Below are 27,094 nucleotides of genomic sequence, written 5' to 3' on the forward strand. Positions count from 1 at the left end.
AAGTACTTACGTAGCTAATTGTCAGCATTTGGGTAGTGAATGTGGTTGAAAGTTTATGAAAAGGTCTATGGATTGCAGTTGTACAGTTGTACCACRGAACACGGAGCGAGGGAATTAAATCACAGCCTTTGAGAATTAAACTTTTCGATGAGTGAGTCAAAAAAAAAAAAAAAAAAGAGCGGTTGAGGCGGAAGATGAAAGTAGTTTTGTGTACAGACATAAAAATGTTATGATTGCCCTGTTTCCAACTCATCTCTTAAAATTTTACTCTTTAGATTGATGTTGGTAGAATGGTTTATTGAAATGAAATTATAATTCTGCCTAGGGATTTTAAATAGGTAGAATAGGAAATAAGTCATCAAAGGACATCATTTATCTCAGGTTTTTACACAGTGTTTTATGAATAATTTCTTCAAAAATGAAACATGCTAGGGTTAGTRAAGCTACAGGGAGTTGTGTACAGGATTGCTGGGTTGCTATATGGATAGGTTGTAGTCTCTTGTTTTTTAGATGTATTTAACACAGAGATTCCTACTTTTTTTCCCTAGGGAGACAGGGTTTTACTTGGAGGACCTGGAAGTTTTTACTGGCAAGGTGAGATATACCATTTAAGTGACACAGGAGAACAACTCCTTTGATTTCCTTTTCATCCTCTCCTTTGTATCCACATTATTCCCAACTACTGTGAAAGCCTCTGCCTGCAAGAAAACTACCTGAAGTAATTTTTCCTAATCCTTCCAAATATTTCTTGAAAACTCAAGGCAATGTTAGAATAAAGCTCAACTGTACAGTGAAGCCTTTTTTTCTTTAAAATAAGTATGAACTTTTTAAAGGGACTTCTCTGAAAGATGAAGTTTCCACTGGTTGGATAGTCAGTGCCTTTAAGGGATATTTTTTGGGATAGCCTTTAGGATATTTTGCTTGTGCTTTCAAAACTATGGATTTTGGATTTTTTGACACATATTGAACACGTATTTGTGTGTTCACATATCTCCTTAAAGAACCCTATTCTCTTTTACTACCAGAAAAACTCAACTCTGAATAGTAGATAAGAAACTGCAATTTCACCCCATTTTTTTTCTTTTTTTTCCTATTTTTTTTTTATTATTCATTTTTGTATTCTGAAATGCAGAATAGTAGTTCTTCCTAAACATTGTACGTGCCTAGGGAATAGGTATTTGAAGTAGTTTCCTGAAAAAATTCTGTGATAAAATGTAATCAAGTCACCATCTAGTGGCTAGTAAAGTGAACACAGAGAAAAGGCAGTATTATATTGTTCTTACCTTGTTGTCTACCATGCCAATTCATAGTGTTATGATACTTAATCACAGGAATGATGACCCAATTCTACAACCCCATGCACCTATATTTATTGTTAGCTGAGCAGTCCTGTGTAAAAATGGCTTCTGTTGTCAGTTACAGCAATTCATGTGCTTTTAGTTAATCTTTGCTTTATTTCCCCTTAGGCCAGCTTATATCTGATCGAGTGGCAGAGATTGTGGATAAATATGACTCGAGAATTTACAGTACAAAGTATGAAGACCAGTTAGCAACCCGGCCAGCCAGTGCTGCTTTTGATGACAGCTACTTGGGTATGTAGTTTGAAAAGGGAAAAAACTTTCAACTTCCTTAAAAAGGAAGAGAGGTGAARGATTAGTAAATCACTTGAGAAGCTCATTACATCTTATCTGTTGATCAGGTTATTCAGTGGCTGTTGGAGACTTCAGTGGTGATGGAATAGAAGGTAAGACATTTGTTTTGGTGAAAAATCATGCTAATRTACTGGGCTGGTCTCTCAAAAGTCATAGGAAAAATGGCACAGTGCACAGAAAAGGATCCAAAGCATTAATAATCATCTACTTTGTTCAAGCATAGTCACTGTGCTCTGGAAACTAAATCTTGTCTGTGTGTTTTGTTTTATATTTCAGACTTTGTATCAGGAGTCCCAAGAGCGGCAAGAACTCTGGGCATGGTAGGAAATCTCAAATTTTACTTTAAATAAAAAGATAAATATTGCTGCTGTGGTGTAATGTATATTTTCTAATGTACAGGTGTCTATTTACAATGGCAAAGACATGTCTTCCATGTACAACTTCACTGGAGAGCAGGTATGTAGCTTTTCTGAACATGGTGGGTGAGAGGGAGGGTATTCCTTCCTAGACCAGGTACATGTGGAGAGGGTATCTAGGGTCTTGGAGCATAACTATATGTTGCTAATTTAAGTGCCAAAGGTAAATTGTATGAAGTATACAGGAACACTAAGAATATGTTCTGTGAGTTCCTGTTCTGTGATATTGCTTAGAACAGTTATTTGAATGGAGCAAATGCTGTTTACTTGGGGAATTAGAAACAGGACTGAATCATGAAAGGAGCAATGGGAAAGTTGCTGATTGGTTTGGTCTCTAATAGAGTATGGAAAAAAGATGAAAATGTGAGAAGGGATACAAAAAGGATACATTTTTTGCAGTATATGTCATCTCCCTAAAATCTTCTCTATTCAACAGTGTGTAAGCTTGTTTATATCAACACCTTTGTTCTAACGTTGCCTTCTAGATGGCTGCCTATTTTGGGTATTCAGTGGCTGCCACAGATATCAATGGGGATAAGTAAGTGGGTTCCCTTTTTTTCTCTCTCTCCCTCGCTCTTCCCCTTCTCCTCCCCTCTTTATTTATTTATTTATTTATTTATTTATTTTTACTCTGTAAAGAAAAAGAAAAAAAAATAGTGTGCCACTGGCACACAACATTTGTTTTAAGGAGTATTGTTTCATTTTGATATATATTCTGGGTTGGCCAGTGTGTATTTGCATGCTTTAAATTCCACTGTATTTGTGCTTACTTTGTCGGTAAATATTTGCTGTCATTTGCAATTTAAGGATAGGAAACTTGTCTCTTAATATTTGCTTCAGAGTTGCATTAGCCTTCTTAATAGATACCTGAGAGAATGGAACTGAATTTTCATGCAGTTATTGAAGAACATTGTCCTTATTTGCTCCAGCTATACAGATTTGTTTATTGGAGCCCCTCTCTTTATGGATCGAGGTTCTGATGGGAAACTTCAAGAGGTCGGCCAAGTTTCCATTTGCCTTCAGCGAGCGTCTGGAGGGTTTCAGATCACAAAGCTGAATGGTTTTGAGATATTTGCAAGATTCAGCAGTTCAATTGCACCTCTGGGTGACCTAGATCAGGATGGCTTCAATGGTAGGACATCATTTATTAAACAATGTATTCAGTTGATAGACTAAATCTAGACAAGACAGTGAATGTGGATTCTGCACACAAATGTTAGGTTTTCTAACTGTAAGTGAATGTTGGACACTAAGGTCTAGACTCCTTTCGATGCTTATATGCTACTCCCAAGAATGCTAAGAGGAGTTACATGTATGCATCGAGCAGAGACTATACCATTTGAACTACAGCATGGGTTATTTTAGTTGTTACATTGATGAGAATATTTCTTTCCAAAGCAATAAGTACAGTAGAAACTTTGATTAAATAACCGACTCTGCATTATGAGTTGTTAGGACATCTTCACTCTAACTTTCCTATTTCCATTGTTTAAACCCAATCTTGCTCTCCAGAAATGCAGAGATGACCAAAGAAAATCACTTGGTTTGGACAGCTGGTTTAAAAAATTCTGAAAGAAGAGATTTCCTCAGAAAAGTGTGTGTGTAAAAAATATATATATATATGTGTGTGTGTGTGTGTGTCTGTGTGTGTGTGTGTGTGTGTGTGTATATATATATAATATATATATATATATAAAAAAAACTTCAAAGTGGAAGAATGAGGTGGGAGCATCTTGTACTATACCTGAATATATCAAGAGCTGGATGTCTTGAACAAGTATTTGGTTGAGAAGCTTGAGTTTCTACTGCCAAGCTATGGACTCCAAAGCGCTTGTCCAGTGCCTCTTGCYGCTTTCCCATAGCAGTGGACAGCAGTGAAACAGATGGGAATCATGTGATTTTGAAACAGATGCTTCCAGTGATCCTAGTGGGAATAACTAATTGGGAAAATGACACTTGGTCATTTCTTGGAGTGATAAGGATCTTAGTTCTATTAAAAAACAAAACAAAAAAACCTCCTCACATTATTTTTGTTTTGTTTTTTCCTTCAGATTGCAAGTTAGGTATTTTCTGAAAGACTGAAAAATATGCTAAGTAAATGTTTTAATATCCTAGGTAGCTCTGATTTATGTTTTTAATGGAATCATTAACATTTTATTTCATCTTCTGTTCTTTCCTTGTCTTGGAAACATCTCTTCATTCTATCTTGAGATAGGCTGTCATATTTTAAAATGTAATGAAGTAGTCATATTTTAAAACCTTTAAGAAATGGAGATGAGATCCATAAAGCAGTATAATTTGTCTCAGCAATTTATCTATTAAGTAATACCATGGGGATTAAGTGGATAAGTGACTTACCATTAAAAGATATTTATATATATATATATATATATATATCTTTTAATGGTGTATATATATATAGTTGACCTAAAATCAAATTTTAAATGTGTTAACTTCATGATCGCTTTGTAATGTGCTGGTTTGAACAAGATGTATGGTTTGTAGCTCAAAACATTTTATGTCATTGGTTTTGATAATCTTTTTTAGTTAATAGAATGGAATTAGTGCAAAAATCAAAATTGTTACAGTTATGCAGGGAAGATTTTGGAAGAGTTAGAGTTGATAGCTAAAAATTTGTTCACTTGATCGTATTACCCAAGTGATGCTTTGAGCTTGTCATATTTCAGCCTGACATACATCTGAGGGAGAAAATCATAGTGAAATAATTCTCTCTTTAAAATTAATTCCTTTGCCATTTAATCTTTTTTTCCCCCAATCTTTCATTTGCGTGTATTAATTAAACTGCTTTCAATCACAGCATGGTGATTGAAATATTTTCATGAAATTTGTAAAAATGAGTTATAATACAAAACAATTATTGAATACCTGTTTTATGAAAAATGACACAAATTTAAGGGAAAATATACATAATAACTCCCATTGTCTTATAAACCATTTTATATAAGTGCTTTCTTGATTGATGGAGTCTTTGAATCTACATGGATAATGCTGAAATTAGATTTTATGTACGCTTCAAAAGCTTTCTTTACAGATAATGTTTCCTGTGGAGGGTGCAATTAGCATTTTGTTTGTCATTGTTTTTCATTCACTGATAATGAGTGCCCTCAAATTTATTAAGCTTTAAGGGATGTAGCATAATTGTACTAATTGGAAATCTTCCATGAAGCATGTTGCCAAGCAATGATCCAGACAGGCTGGAATCTGATATTTAACATTTCTTTAGGCTGATTTAAGTCTTCCAGAATTATTAAAATGTCACACCCTTTGGATGTAGATGAGTGAGTTAATGAAATACTCCCACTTAGTTTTGTAATCTTTTTCCAGCAGTGACTAATTCTGGGTGTTTAATGCTCTCCTCTAAAACATCCAAAATCCATATGATTTGGCCATGATTCAGTTATTAAGTACAAAAGTGTTTGCAGCACTATTCCTTTTTCTGCAAATGCAGGTCTATAATACTTGTTAAACATTCATAGTTTCTAGAAAATCCCAGTATCCCACAATCTATAAATAGATCAATAAAGAAGTTAATGAACTGCCTGGTTGCATTTCCTCCCTGCTGGCATGCACCGAAACTGGAATATTAAAATTTATTGAGCAATGTCAGCGCAAATATGTTCCCCTTGTCTATATTTGGAGATGCTGAAGACTGCTGTGTTGGTTTACAGATATTGCAGTTGCAGCCCCATATGGTGGAGAGGACAAGAGAGGGCTTGTTTATATCTACAATGGAAGAGCGACTGGAGTGAACAGCGTTCCCTCCCAAATCCTGGAAGGACAGTGGGCAGCTCGCACCATGCCACCCAGCTTTGGGTACTCGCTGAAGGGAGCCACAGATGTGGACAAAAATGGATATCCAGGTCTTTTGCTCTAAATGTCACTTTTGAATAACTTCATACTCTCTTTAACTCCGACAAACAGCGTATTTTACAAAATTGTAACGTGTCGTATTTCTCCTTTCTTTCTAGATCTGATTGTTGGAGCCTTCGGTGTTGACACAGCTGTTCTGTACAGGTACTTGTCCCTGTCTGCATTCCTTGCAAAACAAGAGCAGACTATTGGATATTAAAAAGATTTCACTGCTATTTTCAGTGGGTAAATGTGCAGTCTGTAATYTATTATTCTTTTTAGTATATTCATAGCTAAGAGAAAATCTAGATAGGTTTTCCAAGCGGCACTTCTGTAGATCTCAACATAGAGCGAGTGCTGCTGGCAGCTATGCAGAGCAGTCTCAATGTCCTCCTCAGCTCCTCCTCACTTGGGGAAAGGACCTTGCTTGTCTGTCTGTGCTACATATAGGCATGACTTTTCTTTAATCTGCTTTATGATTTTGATKATAGTAAATGAGCACAGACTACTACTTGTTGTTCCGTAATCGGCTCCATGACTTGTTCTTACTGTTCCACTAAGTATTTTCTAAATGTTTATGCATATATTTCAGGTTGGTGGGAGGAAGATTGTTTAATGTTGCTTGTTGTTCAAAAGGATGTTTTCTTTGCAGGGCTAGGCCAGTCATCAGAGTAAATGCTGCCCTGGAAGTTAATCCAACTATTCTAAACCCAGAAAACAAAGCGTGTTCACTGTCAGATGTGAAAGTTTCTTGGTAAGCAAGAAATCTTTTGTTTCCCTACAAGGGGAGGGACCTTTTGCTGGTTTATTTTCATAAACTTTAAATTTTGAAAGCATTCAGAGAAGAATGGCAAAAGCAAAATCAGTGCTTCTTGAAAACAATGTAAGGACATTGTCTCCAAAAATGATCTTATATTACAATTTACGTAGATTATCAGTTATTTTGATTGAGCAAAGTAAGATCTTYCCAAGAGTGCAATGGGTCATGGGGCTTTTGTATTTTATTTTTTCTTATCTGCTGACTTGCACTAAAAATACACTTGCAAAGTGTATTTTAAATTAATTTTTGTTTTCCTCCAAAACAGCTTTAAAGTGAAGTTCTGCTTAAAAGCGGATGGCAAAGGAAAACTCCCTAACTCGCTCAGTAAGTTCCACTTAATTTGAAAACTCTTAAGTCTCTTGATATTGCTTGGAAATACAAGTATGAATCAGTATTTTTCTCAAATACTGAAACAACTTTCTGTCATATGCAGCACAATCTTGCCTGTTAGGTAACCATTTTCATCATTAGGAAATTATTCAGCAGGTTTTTATGTGGAAGTTGTGTTGGTTCAAGTCAGTGGGATTTGAGCATACGTGGCACTTGAAATCCACGTTTAAGAACTTTCTGGAACTTATCTTGGAAARTTTTTGGTCTTTAGAGAATTAATATCAGCCCTTGATGATTGGGGAGTTTTAGTTAAGTATATTCAAATGTTTACATTATTGGTCCCTAAAAGAATGGACAAGCAACGGAGAATCAGGACTTGTCTAATTTCTGTTGAAATTTTCAGCTTTTGATTGATTTCACTCATATGTCTAGGTCAGAATCTGAAAAACAACAGGCTTTTAAGCTGCCTCTAAGAGTTTTTGTAGTGTAGCAGGCTCTCTGCTGCAATCGACTTTTGTCTGATTATAAATCCCTTCCCTTATTTTTGGTATAGCAGGCAAAAAGGAGGTTTGATCTGGCAACACTCATATAAACATCTGTTACATATTTTAAAATTCATTACCTGTATCAAATATTTCAAGTAATTAGATTAGCAGTGGAATTCAGTAATGTAAATTACTGCATTATTATTACTGCATTATTATTACTGCAAATTACTGTAAATTACTGCATTATTATTACTGCAAAGATACTGCATTAACTTTTTTTCTGGAAAAAAGCTTTAATTTACATTTTTTTTTTTTTTTTTTGCAGTCCTGAGTAATTAAAAACCCAATAATATGCTTCTAAATTTAAAGGAAAGAGTGAAATCCAATGTTAGGTCAGTGGTGATGTTTGTTGGTTGCTATGTCAATAAGCAATGTAGTAATAGACTTCATATTGGAAGAACTGGAGGCTTTAAAAATTACTGTTAGGTTTTCATTATAGCTGAAATCAAATTTAAACCCATTTTCTCATAGGAATGTGTTTTGTGTTCAAGTGGATGAAATATCTGTAACATAAATGCTTTGGATTTGACAGATTTCCAAGTGGAGCTGCTGTTGGACAAACTTAAACAGAAAGGAGCTATAAGGAGAGCTCTGTTTCTCCACAGCAAACAGCCTAGCCACTCTAAGAACATGACTATTACAAAGGGAGGGAAAATGAATTGTGAAGAACTAGATGCCTTTTTGAGGGTAAGTAGCCACTTGTGTCTTGAAATCATTTTTGGTGTAATGTCTGTTACAAATTTCTTGTTAGAGTGACTAAAATCCACAGAACAATAAATGTTTAGGAAACTTCATGCCCAGTGGATAAAATTAAAATGTTTAAAACATTATTTCTGTGCTGGATTTCAAGTGCTGTCATAGGATGAAGGATGGATAGTGTTGTTATTAAGATCCTGATCTGTAAGCAAATTGGAAATCCAATTCTGACCTTGGTTAGGGTATTCTTGGAGAAGTTATCCAGGCACAAAATTAATTCATTATCATTTACAAGGAACATAGAAATCAATAAGCAGAGACTTTATTCCTTTAGAGATAAAGAGAAAGATGAAGAAGAACATAGATATTCTAATACCATTTGGAATTCTTTGCTACTGCTACAACAACATGAGCAATAAACTAAAATACTACCCAGTATCCCTGTTGGAATGTCTGTTAGTTGAGTATAGAGAGTTGCGTATCTGAAAATGTAGATAGTTGAATATCTAAGGCTGTTTCATTTTTGTACACACTTTTACTGCAAATTTTTGATTTCTTCAGGATGAATCTGAATTTAGAGACAAACTGACTCCCATTACTATTTTTATGGAATACCGTCTCGATTACAGAACAGCTGCYGATCCAACAGGATTGACTCCTATCCTCAACCAGTTCACTCCTGCTAATATGAGCAGACAGGTATATTTCTTAGAAGATCAGTGTTGAAGAACACAGGACATGTTTTCAGCTTTTAGTAGTTTTTTCTTATATCTCTATTAAATTGTTATTTGGTGCTTGACTAGTTTTTCACACATACTACTTAAGAGTTTTCTAGAGAGAAGGTATTAAATTAGTATTAAAGATGTTAGTCTTGAAGGTGATGGTTTCATCCATTCCTCTATGTTGCTCTGCATTTTACCTATTTATCTCCATAAACACAGCTTGCTTTCTTTTTTATTTTTGCCCTTGTTACAAAGTATTTTTACACTTGTTTGTAAAGCTGATAGTGGAGATGCAACTCRGAGTGAATGGATTAATGAAAGTATGGTAAATAAGTCTAAGATATGGAGACACTCATGTTATTTCAGGATTGGGAAGGGTACTCCCCATATATAAAAAAAAAAAAAATCACATGTTCTGTTCTGTTTTAGGTCTGATGAGAAAAAGATAGTTCATATTTGGCTATTCAGAAAACCTCTGATTTAGTCAAAAAATAATATTGTTGGAAGCGTACACTAAAACTGATGCAGAAATCACTAAAACCATATTCATATATTTTTTACATAGGCATATATTCTGCTGGATTGTGGTGATGATAATATCTGCAGACCAAAGCTGGAGGTTTCAGTAAAGAGGTGAGTAAAGAATATTTTTCTTGTTTTAAGGAAAATCTTTGTTCTGGTATGTAACCAAATGTCATCAGCATATCACATTACAGGCTGCCCAGGGAGGTTGTGGAGTCTCCTACTCTGGAGGTCTTCAAAACCCGCCTGGATGCCRCCCTGTGCCACATGCTSTAGGTGTGCCTGCTTGAGCAGGAAGGTTGGACTAGATGATCTGTAGAGGTCCCTTCCAACCTTAAATATTCTGTGAATCTGTGAATCACCAGGAAGAACAAGTCCCTCTCTTTCTCTCAAATACTATGATTATTGAGATGCATGCATATTATTGATATATTTGCAGTGTTAGTTGCAATTGCACCGCTGTTTCATTATTTKTAACTACCTGGACGCATAAAGCAGTGAACAGGTGTCACCCATCCAGCTAGGGGCAGATAAAGGTTCTGTTGTTATAWGTATGACAAAGCATGTTTGTAGTGATAAGATCTTCTGTTTTAACCTAATATTAAATCTGGAAAAGGAGATTCAATCCCTGGCTTGCAGCTAGATGTCTTCTGTTTTGTTTGTCCAAAACCTGTCTTCATATAATACTTTTACTCACAAACATTGACTGTTTTTTTTATGCCCTTCGCTATAGTATGTGCACATTTATCTATGTAATAGAATTCATGAGCATATGCATTCATGTAAACATTTAAGAAACATCTAACATCAGTGCATGCACATTTTTTTTCCCCCTCATACAGTGACCAGAAGCAGATCTATATTGGTGATGACAATCCTTTGACACTAACTGTCAGTGCTCAGAATCAAGGGGAAGGAGCCTATGAAGCAGAGCTCTTTGTCATCGTCCCACCCCAAGCAGACTTCATTGGTGTTGTTCGTAACAGAGAGGTACAAGTCCCAACCATCTTTCCTCTTTAAAGACTCATGTTTCAGTTGCTGCTGGAAACCTGCAGGAAGGGACCTCTTACTGATGGTGGTGAAGCTCCGTTCCATGAATTGAAGCCATGACACCTGCCTGAATGGTTCCAGTTCTGTGATCATTCCATACRCCTGAAAAAATGAATGTTGTTATAAGGGGAAAATTATTATGTACCTTTTCAGATGTGAATTCTCAACATTGCCTGCTAGCTTGTACATTGTGGTCTGTTAGTTTTCAGTTCCCAAGTCTCCTTCCCCAAATTTCTGTTGCACAACAACTCTGAATAGTGAGACTGAGGTTTAGTTAAGGCAGTAGAACAACTCTTATTTGGGATGATGCAACTTATCTTCCATCATTAAAGCAACAGCTGGCCTTGTAAAAGAAAAAGGGAAGGAAAAATGTATTTGAAAGCCTTTAAAATCCCTTCTGGTATGAAGTCCTTCATTTTGCACGATGCTTCAGCTTGATTGACTTACCAATGTTTGCCTTTGCTGCTCTAGATATCATGGATCTCTAAGCTGATGTTGCTTATAGTCCCTACATGCTTTTGTCCTGTGTATTTATCCAAAATCTGATCGATCTCTTGAGCTCTTTGAGTAAGCTAGTGATTTATTCATGTTGTTTTGCTTTCCAATTGTTATTTTCTTAGGAAGAGTTTTAAATCTTGCCTAGATACCAGAATTTCTTCAAATAAGTATTAAAGAATCAAATAGAGAAATGCTTTAAGCTACCAAAAACATCACTGCTATYCAGCCTAAGAGTATTGAATATCTCATTGTATAATCCTAGAAAGAATATCTGTTTTGTTTCAACTTTTCCATGAAGAATTTCACCTTTGTATTTTGTTGAATCTGTTCAGTATTTGGTTATATTAGGACTGAGAAATTACATTAAAATTAATGCAACATGCCTGGAACTTCTCCAGACTTTAATATGGGTGCCAAGAAGTAAATAAATGACATTTTTTTTAATATTTCTTTCTGCCTTATTGCAGGATTTAGCCAGACTGTCATGTGCATTTAAAACTGAGAATCAAACTCGCATGGTAGTTTGTGACCTGGGAAATCCCATGAAAGCAGGAACTAAGGTAAGATTTGGTTCAGCCGGTATCTGGTAGCTCAACCTGGAGTGCAGTTTGTGCTTATTCTTCAGTACAGAAGGGTTTGGGCAGGTACCTTGTACTCATACAGTACAAGGTAAATATGTTAGCTGACATTTAGTCATCCACATCTAACCAAACCCCGCAAAAGATCAGTATGAACGCTAATAATTTGTTTCAAATTTGCAGCTGAACTAAGTTAGTTGTATGGTAAATGAATAGTTCAATGAATAGTGTAATTACTGAGCTTTGATCACTCATAATTTTGTATCTTTAGATCTATGTAATGTAGATTTTTTTTGAGTGTGTGTGTGTAGTATAGATTAAGTGCAATCACGTACTGCATCTTTCTCTCTGTGGAAACAGTTTTGCCAGTTTTTGAGAAAGGCAATTTTGTCTAGTTAAAACCTTTGCACTTTCATCAAACAGGTGAATTTAGAAGAGTTGAACTCTCTTAAGAAAGGGAATCACTGAGGCATAATAGGACCTAATAGGTATAATTTTCTGAGGAAATAAAGCAAAAATTGGTACAATTAAAATGCTTTGAGAATGCTTTTTCTTCCATAAAACATTTTGTAAAGGGGAATAAATGGAATTTCCAACCTCTTGTGAAGCATATCACGCTGAACTGCACAGATATTAAAGCACTATTGTGCACTGAGTTAGAACAAACCTTGTGAACTGTGAATTTCTGAACTTTTGAACTGTGCTGTACTTGCTGCCAGCATCTGAGAGAAGGCTCAGTTGTAGGCAAAAATGGTTAAAATAAGGGAATGAGGATGATGTAAACAATACGTTTCTATTTTATGACAGTAATATGTTAGCTAAAGCCTACAGGGAGAAAGATTTGTTTCTAGCCTTGGTAAATTGGGTGAGTTTCAGTTGCCCATCAATCTGTCATCTTCTCATGACCACATGCCTTGTGTAATTTCTCTGTCATCTAATAGTACTTGAGAAGCTTTTACGATGTATTTTATTGTGTTTCCTCTGAACCGTGGTGACTTTATTTTTCTAAAGCTCTTAGCTGGCCTGCGTTTCAGCGTGCACCAGCAGTCTGAAATGGATACCTCTGTGAAGTTTGACCTTCAAATCAGAAGGTAGGGAAATATGGGAATAGGTAACATGCTATATCAGTAGGCTATGAACTCCAGTTAGAATTTCAGTCTAGACTAACTCTCTGGATTTGGCTTTGAAATGTTTTAAAAAATGAACTCATTTTTATGACTTAAGTTTTCTAAAATATAGGAAGAAATAAGTGAAAATCCAATTTTATGTTTGAATGCATTTTCTTTTGCTTTCAGCTTTTAGATTCTCTAAGACATGACTGAAATACTGCCRTGTTAGTAATGAGGAATAAAGCAATTTCAAATATTTCAAAGAAAACTCTGCATTTTTGTATTGCATATTGTTCTGATCTCGACACCTGTGTAGTGCAACAGAAAAACCTGTGTTTTTGGGTTCTTATCTCACTATTTTTATTAAAAAATGGCTCTCTACACAGTCATCAGTTCCCTCTTACTCCCATTTCAACTCTAAACTTCTAACACATTTGTGAGGAAAATCATCAGTCTTAAATATATTCTTAAAATATAGAATGATATATATAATAAGATATATTGGATGAGAGAGATTAATATATCTTGCTGATGTGTAAAGTTGGGAGAACCAAATAAACTAAAAATGGCTTGAACAGAATTGGAGAAGAAGCCTGCGTTATTAGTAGCTTGTTCAATTCTGCAAATCAGGTGTTTCAGGTGTATTCTAYTTGGATATTATATGCTTTCATCTCACTTGAAGATATTTACAAGTCACAGCATTGTCTTAAATTCCCTTCATAGGAAGTCACAAGGCTGCTGCTTTGGACCTAGGCTTCATAGTTGCATGACTTGTATCTGGCTTTTAACACAGCTTAGATGCCTTGTGTTAAGCTGGTTTGTCTTGTATATCTGCAAAAAATGGATTTCCTATCAAACTACCCTTGGTCAGTCCCTTTTGTGGGCACACAAAGGCCCACCAACCAAGGACATACTTGACTCTCTTTGCCTGATGATAGGTTCCAATATACAGTGATTTTTTTTTTTTTTTTTTAGTACATTGTCTCTTTCAGTGTCTCTGCTGAAGATTTTCTATTCTGTAAATACTAAGCTCTCCTCTTTGGTTGGCCCTGGGAGGGTACTTTATAGTGGATAAATGAGTTAGGAATAAGGAAATAATCTTTGGAGCCCATCTGTCTATCTACTGTCTTTCAAGATCAGGCACTTAAGTAGCAGTCTCTAACACAAGTGATGCAATCAAACATAGTAATCACAGTTTATAGTGACAGGTATTATCTTAAAGAGGTTTAAATGATCTTAAAGATCATGCTAGTTGTCTTAAACTCACAAAGCTAGCTTTCCACAGCTGTCTCAATTCCAGACAGAACAACCAGAGTCTCTGAAAGGATGAGATTTTTATTTGTGTTTTTGTTGGACTACAACAGCAGCCAAGAAAGAGGATTTGGGAAGATTTTCTAAAGGCAGTGAGTATGGTTGGGTTGAGAGAGTGGGATGAGGTCCCAGTTTCTTGGCTAGGGTAGCAGGAGTGTTCTCTATATTTCTGATTCTCTACATATAAAAGAAGTCCAAAAGAATTTATGTGCAGCTGTTTCTACCTGCTTTGAGATCTGGCATATTTCTCGATAGAGCTAACATGTGGGAATCTGATGTTCTCAACTATTTTGAATCAGAACTGTTTGAATCATTTCTCTTTGAGAAATTCTGAAGAGGAGTAGGCAAAAATAGCCCTCACTTTTCTGCCTTGGGATTACTTGGAAGCCACATAAGCCCCTGGTCAAAACAAGCGCTCTGAAGTAGACTGTAAGGCCATGCTAACTGCAGAGCTGATGTTATCCCACATCACCACCAGCTGAATTTCCTTGTATGTCACAGTTAAGGAGCCAGCAGCCGTTTTACGTTGTATATTCATGCTTCKCTGCAGAACGAAATCCAAATTGCACTGTGGGTAGGATTGTGATACACTTGAGAACTGTTGCATCAGAGTAGGGACTCCTTAGCATTTAATATATTTGTTTTCCAACTGTGGCCTGGGAAACATCCTATGGTGTCACATAAAATTATATAGACCGACTTGGTTCTTTTGCTGCACTAATTTTTTTTTTTTTTTTTTTTGTAGTTCCAATCTATATGATAATCTAAGTCCAGTAGCATCCTATCAGGTTGACCTTGCCATTTCAGCAGCCGTTGAAATTAGAGGGTAAGCACTGATACTGATTTTAAATGTCTTTCTCAAGTGAGCTTGCACACTTACCCCACACACACACACTTAATAATTGTTTTCAGGTTTGTCTGTGTAAGTTTTCATAAAAAAGGGAAAGTTTTAATCATAGAGAAAAGGTGATTATTGTTAGCTTGTGGTCTTTCAAGTATTAGTTAYGGACTGATTTCAAAAATTTAGTATTTTGCTTTCTTTTATAAGAACTTTTTCTAGAGGAAGAGAATTGCAAAAGCATTGCACACATTTCTCCAGATTGCTTTCCTCCTCCACAAACTGGGTTTCCATCCAAAAATTTCCAAACATTTTTTAAAACCAAATTTGAAAATTATGCTACAGATAAGTTTGCAGTGGTCTTGCTGGCTTCAGTCTTCAGTGCAGTGTTAACAGTGTAATGACTTCATTACCTTCATTATTAGAAGTTATCCCTTCATACTTATAGGCTATACAATTTCCTGTTTAGCCAGTTAATTCAGATTCCCAAGTCGTCATTTTTCCTAAATTTTCACATTTATTGTTTGTTCCTTGTGATACACTTTTATTAATTTTTTGAGGATTGTGGGAAGGCAACTGCTAAAAAGGTTTTATTGCCAGCTATATTTTTCTTGTGATCGTACTGATTAAATTGGATGAAAAATTGGATCTTATTTTAGACATGCTTTCTGGGGGGGAGGGAAAGGAGGGAAGAAGAGAGGATGTTTCTAAAGAATTGCATCTAATTTTTCGTACTTGATAATAACTAAATAACTATTTGTTCACTCCATATAGTGTGTCGTCTCCTGACCACATATTCCTTCCTATTGCAAACTGGCAGCCCAAGGAAAATCCAGAAACAGAAGATGATATAGGGCCTCTAGTTCAGCACATCTATGAGGTATGCAATTACTACTCATGTCAGTGTCAGTTTTGTGACTTTAAACAAGAGTAAAAGAAAAATATATTTTACATCGTTAGTCATGTTTTATTGTCTGTAAGATTTTTCTAGCCCTTTGCAATCTAGATAAAATATCTGAAATTACTTGAGCAGAAAAAAAAAGATCCATGGATATAAAATATTCATGATCCTCATTTGCGTTCCAACTGTTCTGAATCATTATCACAAAGGACTTTTGCATTAAAAAACTATGTTTAAAACTTCTTCAAAAGAATGATCACAGCTTTAATCTTGATTGTTTAATTAAGCAAAACCTATTGAGAGCTGTGTGAATGATGAGTTAAAGTTATTCTATAGTTATATAATTTATCTAAAGAAAATTATGAACATATGTTCACAGTATCTTGGCTGAAACACGCAGTGGCTGTGACTTCATGCACTATGCTACAAAAAAAAACTTATTTCTTTTCAAAGGAAAAATTTGTTCCCTTCCTTTTTTTGAAACTATTTTTTTTTTTTATCAAAGTAGAGTAGTATTTTAAACATTTTGCTGTCGGGGGACTTCAAGTTTAGTTTCCATTTTAAGTAGAAGTGTGATGCTATTGCAGTAACAGGTCTTGCTTTCAGTGTCATTTATGGCTCAAATACAAACTAGCAAACTAAGTGCTTTAACAAAAAAGGGGGCATTGATTTTCATGTCTGATTATTATTTTCATCATCAGCTAAGAAACAATGGACCAAGTGCTTTCAGTAAGGTGATGATGACGCTACAGTGGCCTTACAAATACAAAAACGACACACTCCTGTATATCATTCAGTATGAAATTGATGGTCCTATGAACTGCACTTCTGATATAGAGATCAACCCATTGAAAATTAAGGTAATCGGGACTTTTTGTTGGAGTGGTGGCTGCTTTTTGATTTGAAAATGCAGTTTAAAAAAAAAAAAAAAGCCACAAATCCCCGAGAGAAGATATAACTGTGTCTGAGTTGGGTTTTCATCGTCGCTAAGGAGAGCGAGTGCATTGTTTGACAGTCCTTGTCAAATGTGTCAAGGTGAACAACAGATTGTGCACTCTCATTTCCTTCTCTTTTGTTCTTGAAAACTAGACTGTAGGGCTTTTCAGTTGGAAGCAGTGGAATTACCTGGTCTTAAACAAAACTTTCTAATCACGTTTCATTTTTTTTATATAAGTCTCTTGTTAATTTTCTTTTAGGAAATAAATCCATCTTTGATAATTAGAAAGCATCTTTACTGTTGATATAAATTCCCCCTGTTCTTGCTCTATGATTTGTAGTAATGTATTTTCATAACTCTTAAAATTGTTTTTATAAATTTCTCATGTAGAAGAAAATTAGCCTGAATCTGCCTAGTTTCATATGTAAATTTGCAATTTGACATGGGAAGTTTTTAAGGAATACTGATCTAGAAAAGGTAATAAACAACATTTTAATTACAGCTGTAGATGAAGGTAGATTCGGAAGAAGTGCAAAAATTAGTTAAGATGGAAAGGGGAAAAAAAAAAGATCAGGTATATATTTTCTTGACCTGTGGGTTTAACTTTGAAGTTTACAGATATCTAAATGCAATGATTAATAGTTACTTGGGTTTGCTTGGTGTATCCTAGATTTCTGCTCCTAAAGATGAGGATAAGAATGAAACACTTAATAGGGAAGATAATCGTGGTCACCGTATCAGTCGAAGGGATTTATCTGCCTTTGAGGGAAACGTTCATACTTTGGTAAGCTTTGAACACTGATATGTTGATTACAAGTTGCTTTTTTAATGAAGAAGTGAGAGCTCCATGAGAGGCAGTGTCATTTCAGAAAAGGCCTTAAAGATTTTTCTGTATCTGAAAGGGTAATAGACAAAGTCATATGCATGTACGTTTGTTTTTTAGCAGGCATGAGTTTTCCTCAGGGTGGTTTGCCAATGAAACACTCTGCTACCTACTATTTGGCATACACCTACAGTATGTGCTGTTATTAGTGTTGTTGTTCTTCTTCTTCAAAAAAATGCAACCTGAGCACTTAATTCAGTGTATTGTACTGTTTTCTTAATTGGGAAAATGATAGTTTGGTGAGGGAAGTGCAGTAAAAAAGGATAACCAGAATGAAATAGGAGAGAGTGTTGCAATCAGCTACAAATTACAGTTGATGTACACCTGTTCAGAGGGCCTCATCTTCCTATAGAAGCTGCGAGCATTCAGTTCTTACGAATGTTTATCTGAAGGATGGGAGGTTGCTTTTTTTGCTTTTAAAACAAGAGTGAATATTTATTGCCTGATCATCCCAAAGGCTCAGCAGGACCTCGCCCCAGAGGTTATATACAGCATGGACAGTAATGCATTCCACTGACTTGTGTTATACCAGCAGTTGTGCTTATACTGTACAGTGCCTTTATCTATAGTATAACTGAAACCACAGGTAGAAAGCAAAGCCTTGTTTTGCTCTTCTTTCTTCCTGAAATATTGATGATCTAGCATCAATATTATCCTAAGTACTTTAATGGAAAAGTGGTTGAGAAATGCCCCTCAGACTTCCCAAGCCATAAACATGACTTAGGTCAGTCATCTTATTTGAAGTCTTTTGCTGCATGTAGCAGAGCATTTGGTTGCTGGCAGGCAGTACAGTCAATTGCCATTAGTTTTCCTATTAAAAAAAACTCTTTATTTTCATATGGAAGGATGGTAATGTGAATTGATCTGAAATTACTATCCACCCAATGCTACGGAATTTCTTTCTAAACATATAAATAAAGTACATACCATAAAACTGCTATCAGATATTTCAGCTTTGGGACCCGAACATCTGAAACTACTTTTCTCAATGCACTTATGGACAGTTACTGCAAGTAATTGTTCAATACTGGTTTTACTTAAGACACTTCAGTGGGTTACGGAGTGCTGTCCTGCATAGAAAATAGGGTAATGAAATATGATTATGAAAAAAATAATGCTATGGATGACTCTTCAAAGATATTTACTGTTGAAATCTTCTTCCTATTTTTATACACAGGGCTGTGGAACTGCTGATTGTTCAAAGATAGTCTGTCAAGTTGGCCACCTGGAAAGGGGAAAGAGTGCAATATTGTATTTAAAATCCCGCCTTTGGGTCCAAACCTTCATGAATGTGAGTGCCTGTGTGTAGTCTGTCCCTGATACAGAAACACAAGAAGTAATTTTACATCGTATGCAATACTAATTTTTCTTTTCTCACACAGAAAGAAAATCAGAATCGCTCTTATTCTCTCAAATCATCTGCTTCGTTCAGTGTTATAGAATTCCCTTATAAGAACCTTTCCTTTGAAGATATCCATAATTCTACAATTGTAAGTTATTTAAGTCTAGTTTGAGTTAGTGTACATCATTACTTTGAAATTAATACAGCAAAAAGTAATGGTAAAAGATAAATATTTTGGTTTATTTTCTTTTTCAGTGGGATAGGTTTGTTGCTGAATAGCTGCTTGTGACTTAGTTTAATGCCAATTTTACAACCTTTTTGTTTCATGTATTAGTGTGACTTACATTTAATTGAGGGCAAAATAAAGTATTTTGTGTTAAAACTAGAGTTCAGCCATGGACTGCTTGGAGCTTTAAAGGCTTAATTGATTCAACAGAAAAACAGCACTAATGGTAACAGTACTAATTTTCTTAATGCCCCTGCTAGAGAAATATTTGACTAGAAAATTTTCTTCTGTTTTGCTTGTACTTAGAGCTTGCATAAGGAATCATACTCATATTATATAAAGTGCTAAATGAACATGGAACAAAGACATCTGTGCACTTTCCAAGAATGAGCGGAGTCAGGGTACAGGCAGAGGGAAAATGGGTCAGTCCGTTGGGCTGTCAAATTAGAAGTTTTTAGTAGGTAATAGATTATTAAAAAAAAAAAAAAAAAAAAACTTAAGGGGATTGAAAAAGGATAATGATTGCTTATTCTTGCATATAGCTTAAAATGCAAATGTGTATTATTTACTTTTTGTTTTAACCTCTTGACCCTTTTGGAGTTGATCTTTGTTTTGAGGGGTGTTGCTTTTAAGAAAGAAGGGAAACTCCAAAATTCTGTGCAAGTACTGAAAATATCTGATCTTACAGAATGCTTCCATGCTGTCACTGGCCACAGATTCTTCCCTCTCCCCTCCCTTCCCACCCCCATAATATTAATAGTTTTGAAATTTCTATTATATTTGGATCAAAATTTGCATTTTCTATTAGTCTACAGCTATATACCCCCACTGGAGAAAAAAAAAAATTGTGCTGCTTAAGGTTATTTTAAACATCATCTCTTGTACTTTTAAAATATGTGCTAGTTAAACTGCAAATATGATCTCTGCCGTGACTGTGCAGAATGTGATATATTGTGTTTTTCTTTTAGGTTACTACAAATATTACATGGGGCATTCAACCCCAGCCTATGCCTGTGCCAGTGTGGGTTATAATTTTGGCTGTCCTAGCAGGATTATTGCTCTTGGCTGTTCTAGTGCTTGTTATGTACAGGGTAAGTATCCTAACATTTGAGTTTTATGTTGTTTTCCTTTATTGTTATTCCTTTCCTTCATGTATTACTTCAAATAGTAGGAGCAGCTTGCAGAAGTACCTTGGCTCCCTAATGATCTGAATCTATTGACTTTTTTGGATAAATTTAAGAAAAAAAAATCAGCTGTAGGAAGAAATTGATTAAAGATGATGTCCGAGACTGTGCTGAAGTACTCAGTTTTATTTTTCCAGTTGGCATTTATTGGTTTTGGAGGACTAAAATATAGTAAAAGAAAAATATTCAATTAACAGAAGCTGTTGAAGAAGCAGTGAGAAAGATAAAGAACAGGCCTGTATTTTTGAAAAGCACAGTGGCACAATTTTTTTGTTGTTCTCCAAATTGCAGATGGGCTTCTTCAAACGTGTGAGACCACCTCAAGAAGAACAAGAAAGAGAACAACTGCAGCCCCATGAGAATGGGGAAGGAACATCAGAAGCTTAAGCAGAGTTTTATCTGTAAGACATTCTAAAACTTTTCGAAGTCTTCATCGAGGTTACAAATACTGGCTTCCCTGTTAAGGAAAAGACACTCGTGACTGCGATGCTGCTGATGTCAAAAGGTATTGGCACCTGCAAAACAAGAGCAATGTGTATAAATCATCCCTTTTGTATTAATCATGTTGACACATGTGACTAATGCATATGCACTGATTTGTGAGTAACGCGTAGTGCTTTGATTTTGCTTACTGGGATGTAGGAGGCAACATCACTTTCCAGTTCAGTCTGCCTCTGCATGACTTGCTGCATAGATTCCATTTACACTCTTTAAGCCAGCAGCTACTGTAGACACTTTCTGGATTACGTGTTTTGATAGATTTTTGTTGTAGTACACTACACTTAATTTTCTAGCTCATGAAAGCTAGTTGCACAAAAAACCAAGCACAGCTTGTTTTACAAAGCTAAAGAGTATTCTTTGACCCATTCATTTTGCTAATGATTTTTCCTCCTGATCAAAAAAAAATAATGAAAGAGGTTATTCAGTGGAATCATTACCCTCTGATCTCTTCTACACCCCAGTTTCCCCTTCCTGCCTGGCCATCTATCCCCTGGACTCCCCTGAGACTGCTCTCCTGATGCAAGGTCCCCTACCTTAGAGACTGAGGCTATGGAAAGAGAAGTGAGGGAGAAAACTGGGGGTGTTGCACTCCCTATGAGACCCTGAGAGAAGATGCAGGGCAAGATCCAAAGACTGTTCTTTGCACGAAGGTGGGATTGATGGGTCCCACAGAATTCTGGGCATCCATTCAGGTACTGCCAAGGGCAAGATGTTGGACTTAGCTGCCAAAAGATGTGTCTGATCTGAAAACACATAGTCTTTATGCCTATAGATCATACCTCCATAGGACTTAAAACTGCATTTTCTTGGGTTGAACTTCCATCCTTGGCAAAACAGTAGAGGGAATATTTGTGGCAGGTTACCTGGGGCACCCTGGGAAAGCTGCTAATAATTCGAGTATTTATAGTTTACCTTGTCCAAGTGCAGGACTGGGTACTACAGAAGTGCTTTAGCCTACACTATCTGCCAGCCAAACGTATCTAGATCACATCAATGCTTTAGCAGCCCTCACCCCTGCACTGCCACTTGCCCTAGGAGAACAGAGAACTTGGTGACAAAGCGGAGTGTGGCCAGCAAAGTGCAAGGGGTTCATGAGGAAAGGTTGATTTGGCTTGTTGAATTTTTATCTTGCACAAAAAACTTCTTTCACTACCAGAAAAGACACTATTTTCTGTTTCACTGTTGGCTTTTAAACATTCTAAACTTCAGAGAGTTAAAGCTAAGGCTTTAAATTTTTTACTTTACTTCCCCTTGCTTTGGTCCTTGCTTTGCACGGGAAGGTGGCCTAAATGCGTTTTGGTAAGCATGTCACTGCTAGCTAGGAGGTTGTAACCACATGTAGGTGTGCAACAGAAATCTTACCTGAATGTGTTTATTCTCCTTTTGAAAAAGAGAGCTTTTAAATACAGCCACACACAGAAAGGAAGACTTCTGCTATTGCTATAATTATACCAGTGGGGTTTCTGTGTTTACAAACTCTGAAGTACAAAAATTTCTGGTTTGGTTTGGTTTTGTACTTTTTTTTTCTGAAGAAGCACTTCTCATAAATGCTCATAATGCTCAATGCTCAGTAAATCCAAAAGTCTGTAAAGTGAACAGTTCACTTCAACTTTTATTTGTGTACTTCGAGATTTAAAATCCACAAATGGCTTTCACTGTTAAGTCCTTTTTTCCCTGAACTATGATTCCATTTGAGTCATTAATAGAGACAGCACAAAGTTAATGTGGGGACCAGTTTGTACTTCAGGTAGAGGCTTGCATATTTATCTGTTTACTCGTTTTCATTTTAGACAATTTTTTTGAGCTTAGTTTATATGAGAGGGCATAGGGCAAAATTTTGGTTCCACTGAATTTTAATGTCTTCAATGTGGTCAAGGTTTCATTCTTCTCTTTCCTTCTAGCATTGTTACTTTAATCCTTGCCTTCAAATGCAACTTTTATAAAACACAGGTTCATTTCACAGGATTCTAGACTCTTAGTTCACATACGTTGCCAATTATCTGTATGCAAGAGGATTGTTTTTACTGTGGCTTAATAAGTTAAGAGGCTTAAGACACTGTCAGTAGACAGGTAAGAGCTCTAAATCTTGGGTGTATGCTTTTGTTACACGTACACGCCCTGTTGACTTGAAATTCAATAGACTACTTGCAGGGCYAGGCATTATAAGGAGATGGAGGAAATAAAAACCATGGTCAGGATCCCTTTGGCTCATGAGAAAGGGACACTACGTTCTTGTTCATGTCAGAGTTAACTACATCTTAATTTTCCTATGTCAACTGGAAACTTCTTGTTGTGCTTCAGCATAAAAGRGTACACTTTATTGGTACAACTGCTGTAGCTACGGAAGTTCCTTCTGTGTATTGAGATGATATAAAGTAAGACTTATTTAAGTGATTTTTATTTTCTCGCATTATACTAGAAAGTAATTGCTACTTTGTCCACTAATATTGAGGTTAATTATTTTAAAAACAAAGCCAGAACAATTGCAACGTACAGGTCCCTTAATGAGCACAGATGTAGCACTCCAAATTCAGCTTAAAGTTCTGCTTGAGTTGCATAGAAATCAGAATACTTTTCTGAACATGCATGAGGATGAACGGAAATTTTTGGTTTTACATTCTAGATTTAGCAAAAAGTTTACAAAATATACATGYACCTGTGTTACTATAGAATCCCTAGTGGCTTACAGGCATTGATACATCCTTATGTTTTAATGATGCTGAAACTTTTAAATAAACTTTTAAAAACGTGTTTTGGAGTGAAATGAATGCCCCTAAGTCAAAAATCATGTGCATAAAATGGATATTGTGAATAAAATAYAAGTATGTTAACAGGTAATTGACTTAGTCCTCTTTTGAGAGAGTTATTTTATATAAAACAGTGATTTATATTGCAAAATGTGCATTATGTGGTACTATATTTGACAATACTTAGAAAAATGTAGARAGGAACCTAGTTTGTATGTTTACGTTTCAGAAACACTACTAAAATCTGGATTTATCCTCAAGCATGTCTGCAAAATCAGACATGGAATAGATTTATCAATATAAATTGAGATTTTTTGAGAAATTTTCATATGTTAGTATCAAGTTTTTGGATTATATATGACTCTTTTTCTGTTTCAAGTTTTTATTTACATGTTGATCTTTGATTCATATAATGCTTATGAAATTTGATTATGATAAAGTAATATTTGGCCCTTGTTTATAMATGCCAAGCAAGCATTTTAAATACTTAGTACTTTCTAAAATTGTGCTTAGGTAATCTTAACAGTAAACTTTCACAGGTATAATTTGAAAATATTTCCGCTTTATTCAGCATGTCCATGGTGCTTTCAAAGCAGTAGAGCAATAAATCCCTGTTGAGGAAAATGCAATGACCTGCTCCTGAAGAGTGAGTCAAGGTTTCTAGCATGGCATTTTTTGGGGAATGAGACCACATTTTGCAACATTCTGGTCTGTTGACAGTTATCCTGCCATAGATGCTGCAGTATTTTTTTTTCACACCCTTTTAAGTAGTCACAGGTAGCCTTAGCACAATGAAAATCCAACAGCATCTGTTTTCAGTCCACATGGAGGCTATTCTATAGTTTTATGGAAAACCTGGCATTAATTTCARTTGTCTTTGAATTAGAACTTCTGTTTTCAATATGGATTATTGTTGATGAGAGGGTAAAAAGAGATGTCCTTTTTTAAAGGAGAATGTAAATGCCAAATGAAAAGGAAGGTGGCAGGCTGCAGATTCAACTTCTGCAAAGTTGTTTTTTGGGGTGTTTTGTGCTGTGTGTTTGTATGTGTTTCTCCATTTGCCTGTTTCTGAGGTAGGAAGACCTCCTTAGTGCAGTTGTTGGTGGTCTCCTACCATGAAAAAATGCCCTACTCGGCAGCATGGTGACATGCAGAGCTCTGATAATTCTCGTTGAACTTCAGTGGGACCTGAACTTTTTGGTACTCAATCTCTAGCTTCTAATTCCCGAGTGCAATGTAACATTATGATAAAAGTTCATTGCCAAGTTGGTTAATTTGTGTTCGTTTAATAAGGGATGTAGCATTTGTTGACTTGCAGTGGTTGATATTTTTGAGCACATTTACAAAACTAGAGTGTTAAATTGAGGTGATAAATGAGTAGTGTAGAAAGGTTTTGATCACCCACATTGGGTGAGATTTGATGTATATTCTGAAGCTTATGTATTACTAACTCTTGAGTTATTGAGAATAGGTACTTTGAGTCCTCTGTGGCAAATTTAACTAGAGACTCTACCTATAATAATGGCTTTGAGTCTGTAGTGCTACTACTGTTTCATATGACTGTGGTATCTAGAATTTCATTAAAAATCATGACAAATGAATTCAGGCTTAAATGCATTGACTTCCAAATATTTAGTATTAATATTGACTGACTTGACTCAGATTTTGCAAAGTACATGAAAATGCAGCATTTGACTCTGGGGAAAAAAACATGTCTTCAGGTTTAAGTGTCCCTTTTTAGTCTGTGAATGAAAGATCCATCATGATACAAATACTTTAAAAATGTAAGAGTATATTTCTGTACGGTAGACTTTTCTTTTTGCATGGATTTTTGCCTGTGCATTTAAATTAGCTAGCATTGTTTGCATAAGCAGAAAATTAACTTACTAACAAGCCTGCTGCATTTTGGGGTTCTTAGTCATGTAATATATTAATAAAACAAATGGAAATATTTTCAGCAATTATGAACTTGTTTCAAAGGCCTTTGGTACATATAAAGTGAGCAATATACATTTGAAGTCACTTTATTGTTATTAAAATATAAATCTCACAGAGAAATATGTGGGTATTAGCACAGTAATTTTGTCTTGATATGAAATGACTGTTAAACTATTGTTTTCTTTTCAACTCATTCCTTTCATCGTAATTCAAATTTAAAATGACTTCATTAGGTTATATTTTTATATATATGTATTCAATTTTAAAATATAATTGGATAAAATGAGAAATGTTACTGTAAGTATTATGTTGATTTTGGTGATAAGAATTTTGGAATAAAATACCTCTGAATTAACATGTCTTCTCTGAATATCTTTTCCAGGAATATTCCTTTTTTTCCTCTTTTTTTTTAAACTATACATTTAATTCATCTGAAAATATTTCCCAGTGTATGTTTGTAATGCATAGTAATCTACTAAATATGAAAAGTTCACATTGTGCAACTTCTACTGTCTCAGTACAAAAGCATTTATTAATCTCAAGGAAAAATTATTACCTGTTAAGATAATATATCAAAATATCTGTAAGATCTGTTAAAAATATATTTTTTGTCATCATAACACAACATCGCTCAAAATCTGTTTCCCAGTAGTATTTTTTTCAGTTTTCATAGGTGCTACATCGCTATGGATGATGATCACCTTTTGCCTTTTTACTAGGAAAATTCTGGAAGAGATAGTATTTCTGGTTTTTTAATAAATTTCTTAGTTTTTAATTCTTGTAACAGCTGTATTCACTTTTGTGAGTGGAGTGGCAGTAAATATTTTGATGGTCAAAATAAAGGGATACACTTTCATAGCAATACTTAATTGCTACTTTAGTTGAAGTATTAAACAGCTCAATATAATTTGGTTAATTCTTAGTATGGAACACTACAACTTCAATATAGAGAGGAATAGACTTTACATTTTATTGWGTATTTGGATGAACACCTCAATAGCTGTTTTGTGGGGCATGTTATATTCCTCTTCAGCATAATTTCAAAAACTTCACTACTGTCCTCTGAGTCAAAAAGGCCAAATTGCTTTTTCTGGAAGCCCTTATTTTAAATAAAATGTCTGCAGCCCTGAAGTCACCAGGCTTAGCTGAGGCTGGAAGTTTCACCCCCCTGGGCTCTCAGCTCTTGGGTTACCTGACACCCGTGCCAGCTACAAGGGAACTACAGGAATTAATTTTCAAATGGTCCCAGGTGCGGCTGTGCATGTAAGTGCATCTCTGCTCTGTGTATGCTAATATACCCCCCCGCGTTAATTCTAAAGCCGAGACGGTTGGTACGGTGGCGATGATGGTGAATATTTATTCACCTCCCACTGAGGCTGCCTGCCCTGCTCGAAGTGACACCCCGTCCATGCTGGCCGTGGACCCCCCGAGGGCGCCTCCCCGCTGCAGCGGCCGCCACTCGACACCAACCGCCG

At 35.7% G+C, this 27,094-nt stretch overlaps 1 protein-coding gene across 1 annotated transcript in view; it reads left to right on the forward strand.

Moving 5' to 3' along the window:
* ITGAV (integrin subunit alpha V) overlaps positions 1–25,223 on the forward strand; it is a 39,306-nt gene extending 14,083 nt beyond the window's left edge. Inside the window, exons 6-30 of the mRNA XM_026033729.1 lie at positions 549–594; positions 1,467–1,592; positions 1,700–1,744; positions 1,929–1,972; positions 2,052–2,108; positions 2,554–2,606; positions 2,998–3,200; positions 5,758–5,949; positions 6,058–6,103; positions 6,591–6,692; positions 7,024–7,082; positions 8,169–8,323; positions 8,894–9,031; positions 9,620–9,687; positions 10,419–10,566; positions 11,592–11,684; positions 12,714–12,793; positions 14,868–14,948; positions 15,735–15,840; positions 16,563–16,721; positions 17,469–17,582; positions 18,859–18,972; positions 19,064–19,171; positions 20,218–20,340; positions 20,725–25,223. Of these exons, the coding sequence (XP_025889514.1) occupies positions 549–594; positions 1,467–1,592; positions 1,700–1,744; positions 1,929–1,972; positions 2,052–2,108; positions 2,554–2,606; positions 2,998–3,200; positions 5,758–5,949; positions 6,058–6,103; positions 6,591–6,692; positions 7,024–7,082; positions 8,169–8,323; positions 8,894–9,031; positions 9,620–9,687; positions 10,419–10,566; positions 11,592–11,684; positions 12,714–12,793; positions 14,868–14,948; positions 15,735–15,840; positions 16,563–16,721; positions 17,469–17,582; positions 18,859–18,972; positions 19,064–19,171; positions 20,218–20,340; positions 20,725–20,820 (2,556 nt within the window). The 3' untranslated portion in view covers positions 20,821–25,223. The remainder of the gene's footprint in view (positions 1–548; positions 595–1,466; positions 1,593–1,699; positions 1,745–1,928; positions 1,973–2,051; positions 2,109–2,553; positions 2,607–2,997; positions 3,201–5,757; positions 5,950–6,057; positions 6,104–6,590; positions 6,693–7,023; positions 7,083–8,168; positions 8,324–8,893; positions 9,032–9,619; positions 9,688–10,418; positions 10,567–11,591; positions 11,685–12,713; positions 12,794–14,867; positions 14,949–15,734; positions 15,841–16,562; positions 16,722–17,468; positions 17,583–18,858; positions 18,973–19,063; positions 19,172–20,217; positions 20,341–20,724) is intronic.
* Positions 25,224–27,094: the final 1,871 nt, after the last annotated feature.

Source organism: Nothoprocta perdicaria, unplaced genomic scaffold, assembly GCF_003342845.1.
Source record: "Nothoprocta perdicaria isolate Ctin4 unplaced genomic scaffold, notPer1 scaffold_132, whole genome shotgun sequence".
In the NCBI taxonomy this organism is placed as follows: domain Eukaryota; kingdom Metazoa; phylum Chordata; class Aves; order Tinamiformes; family Tinamidae; genus Nothoprocta; species Nothoprocta perdicaria.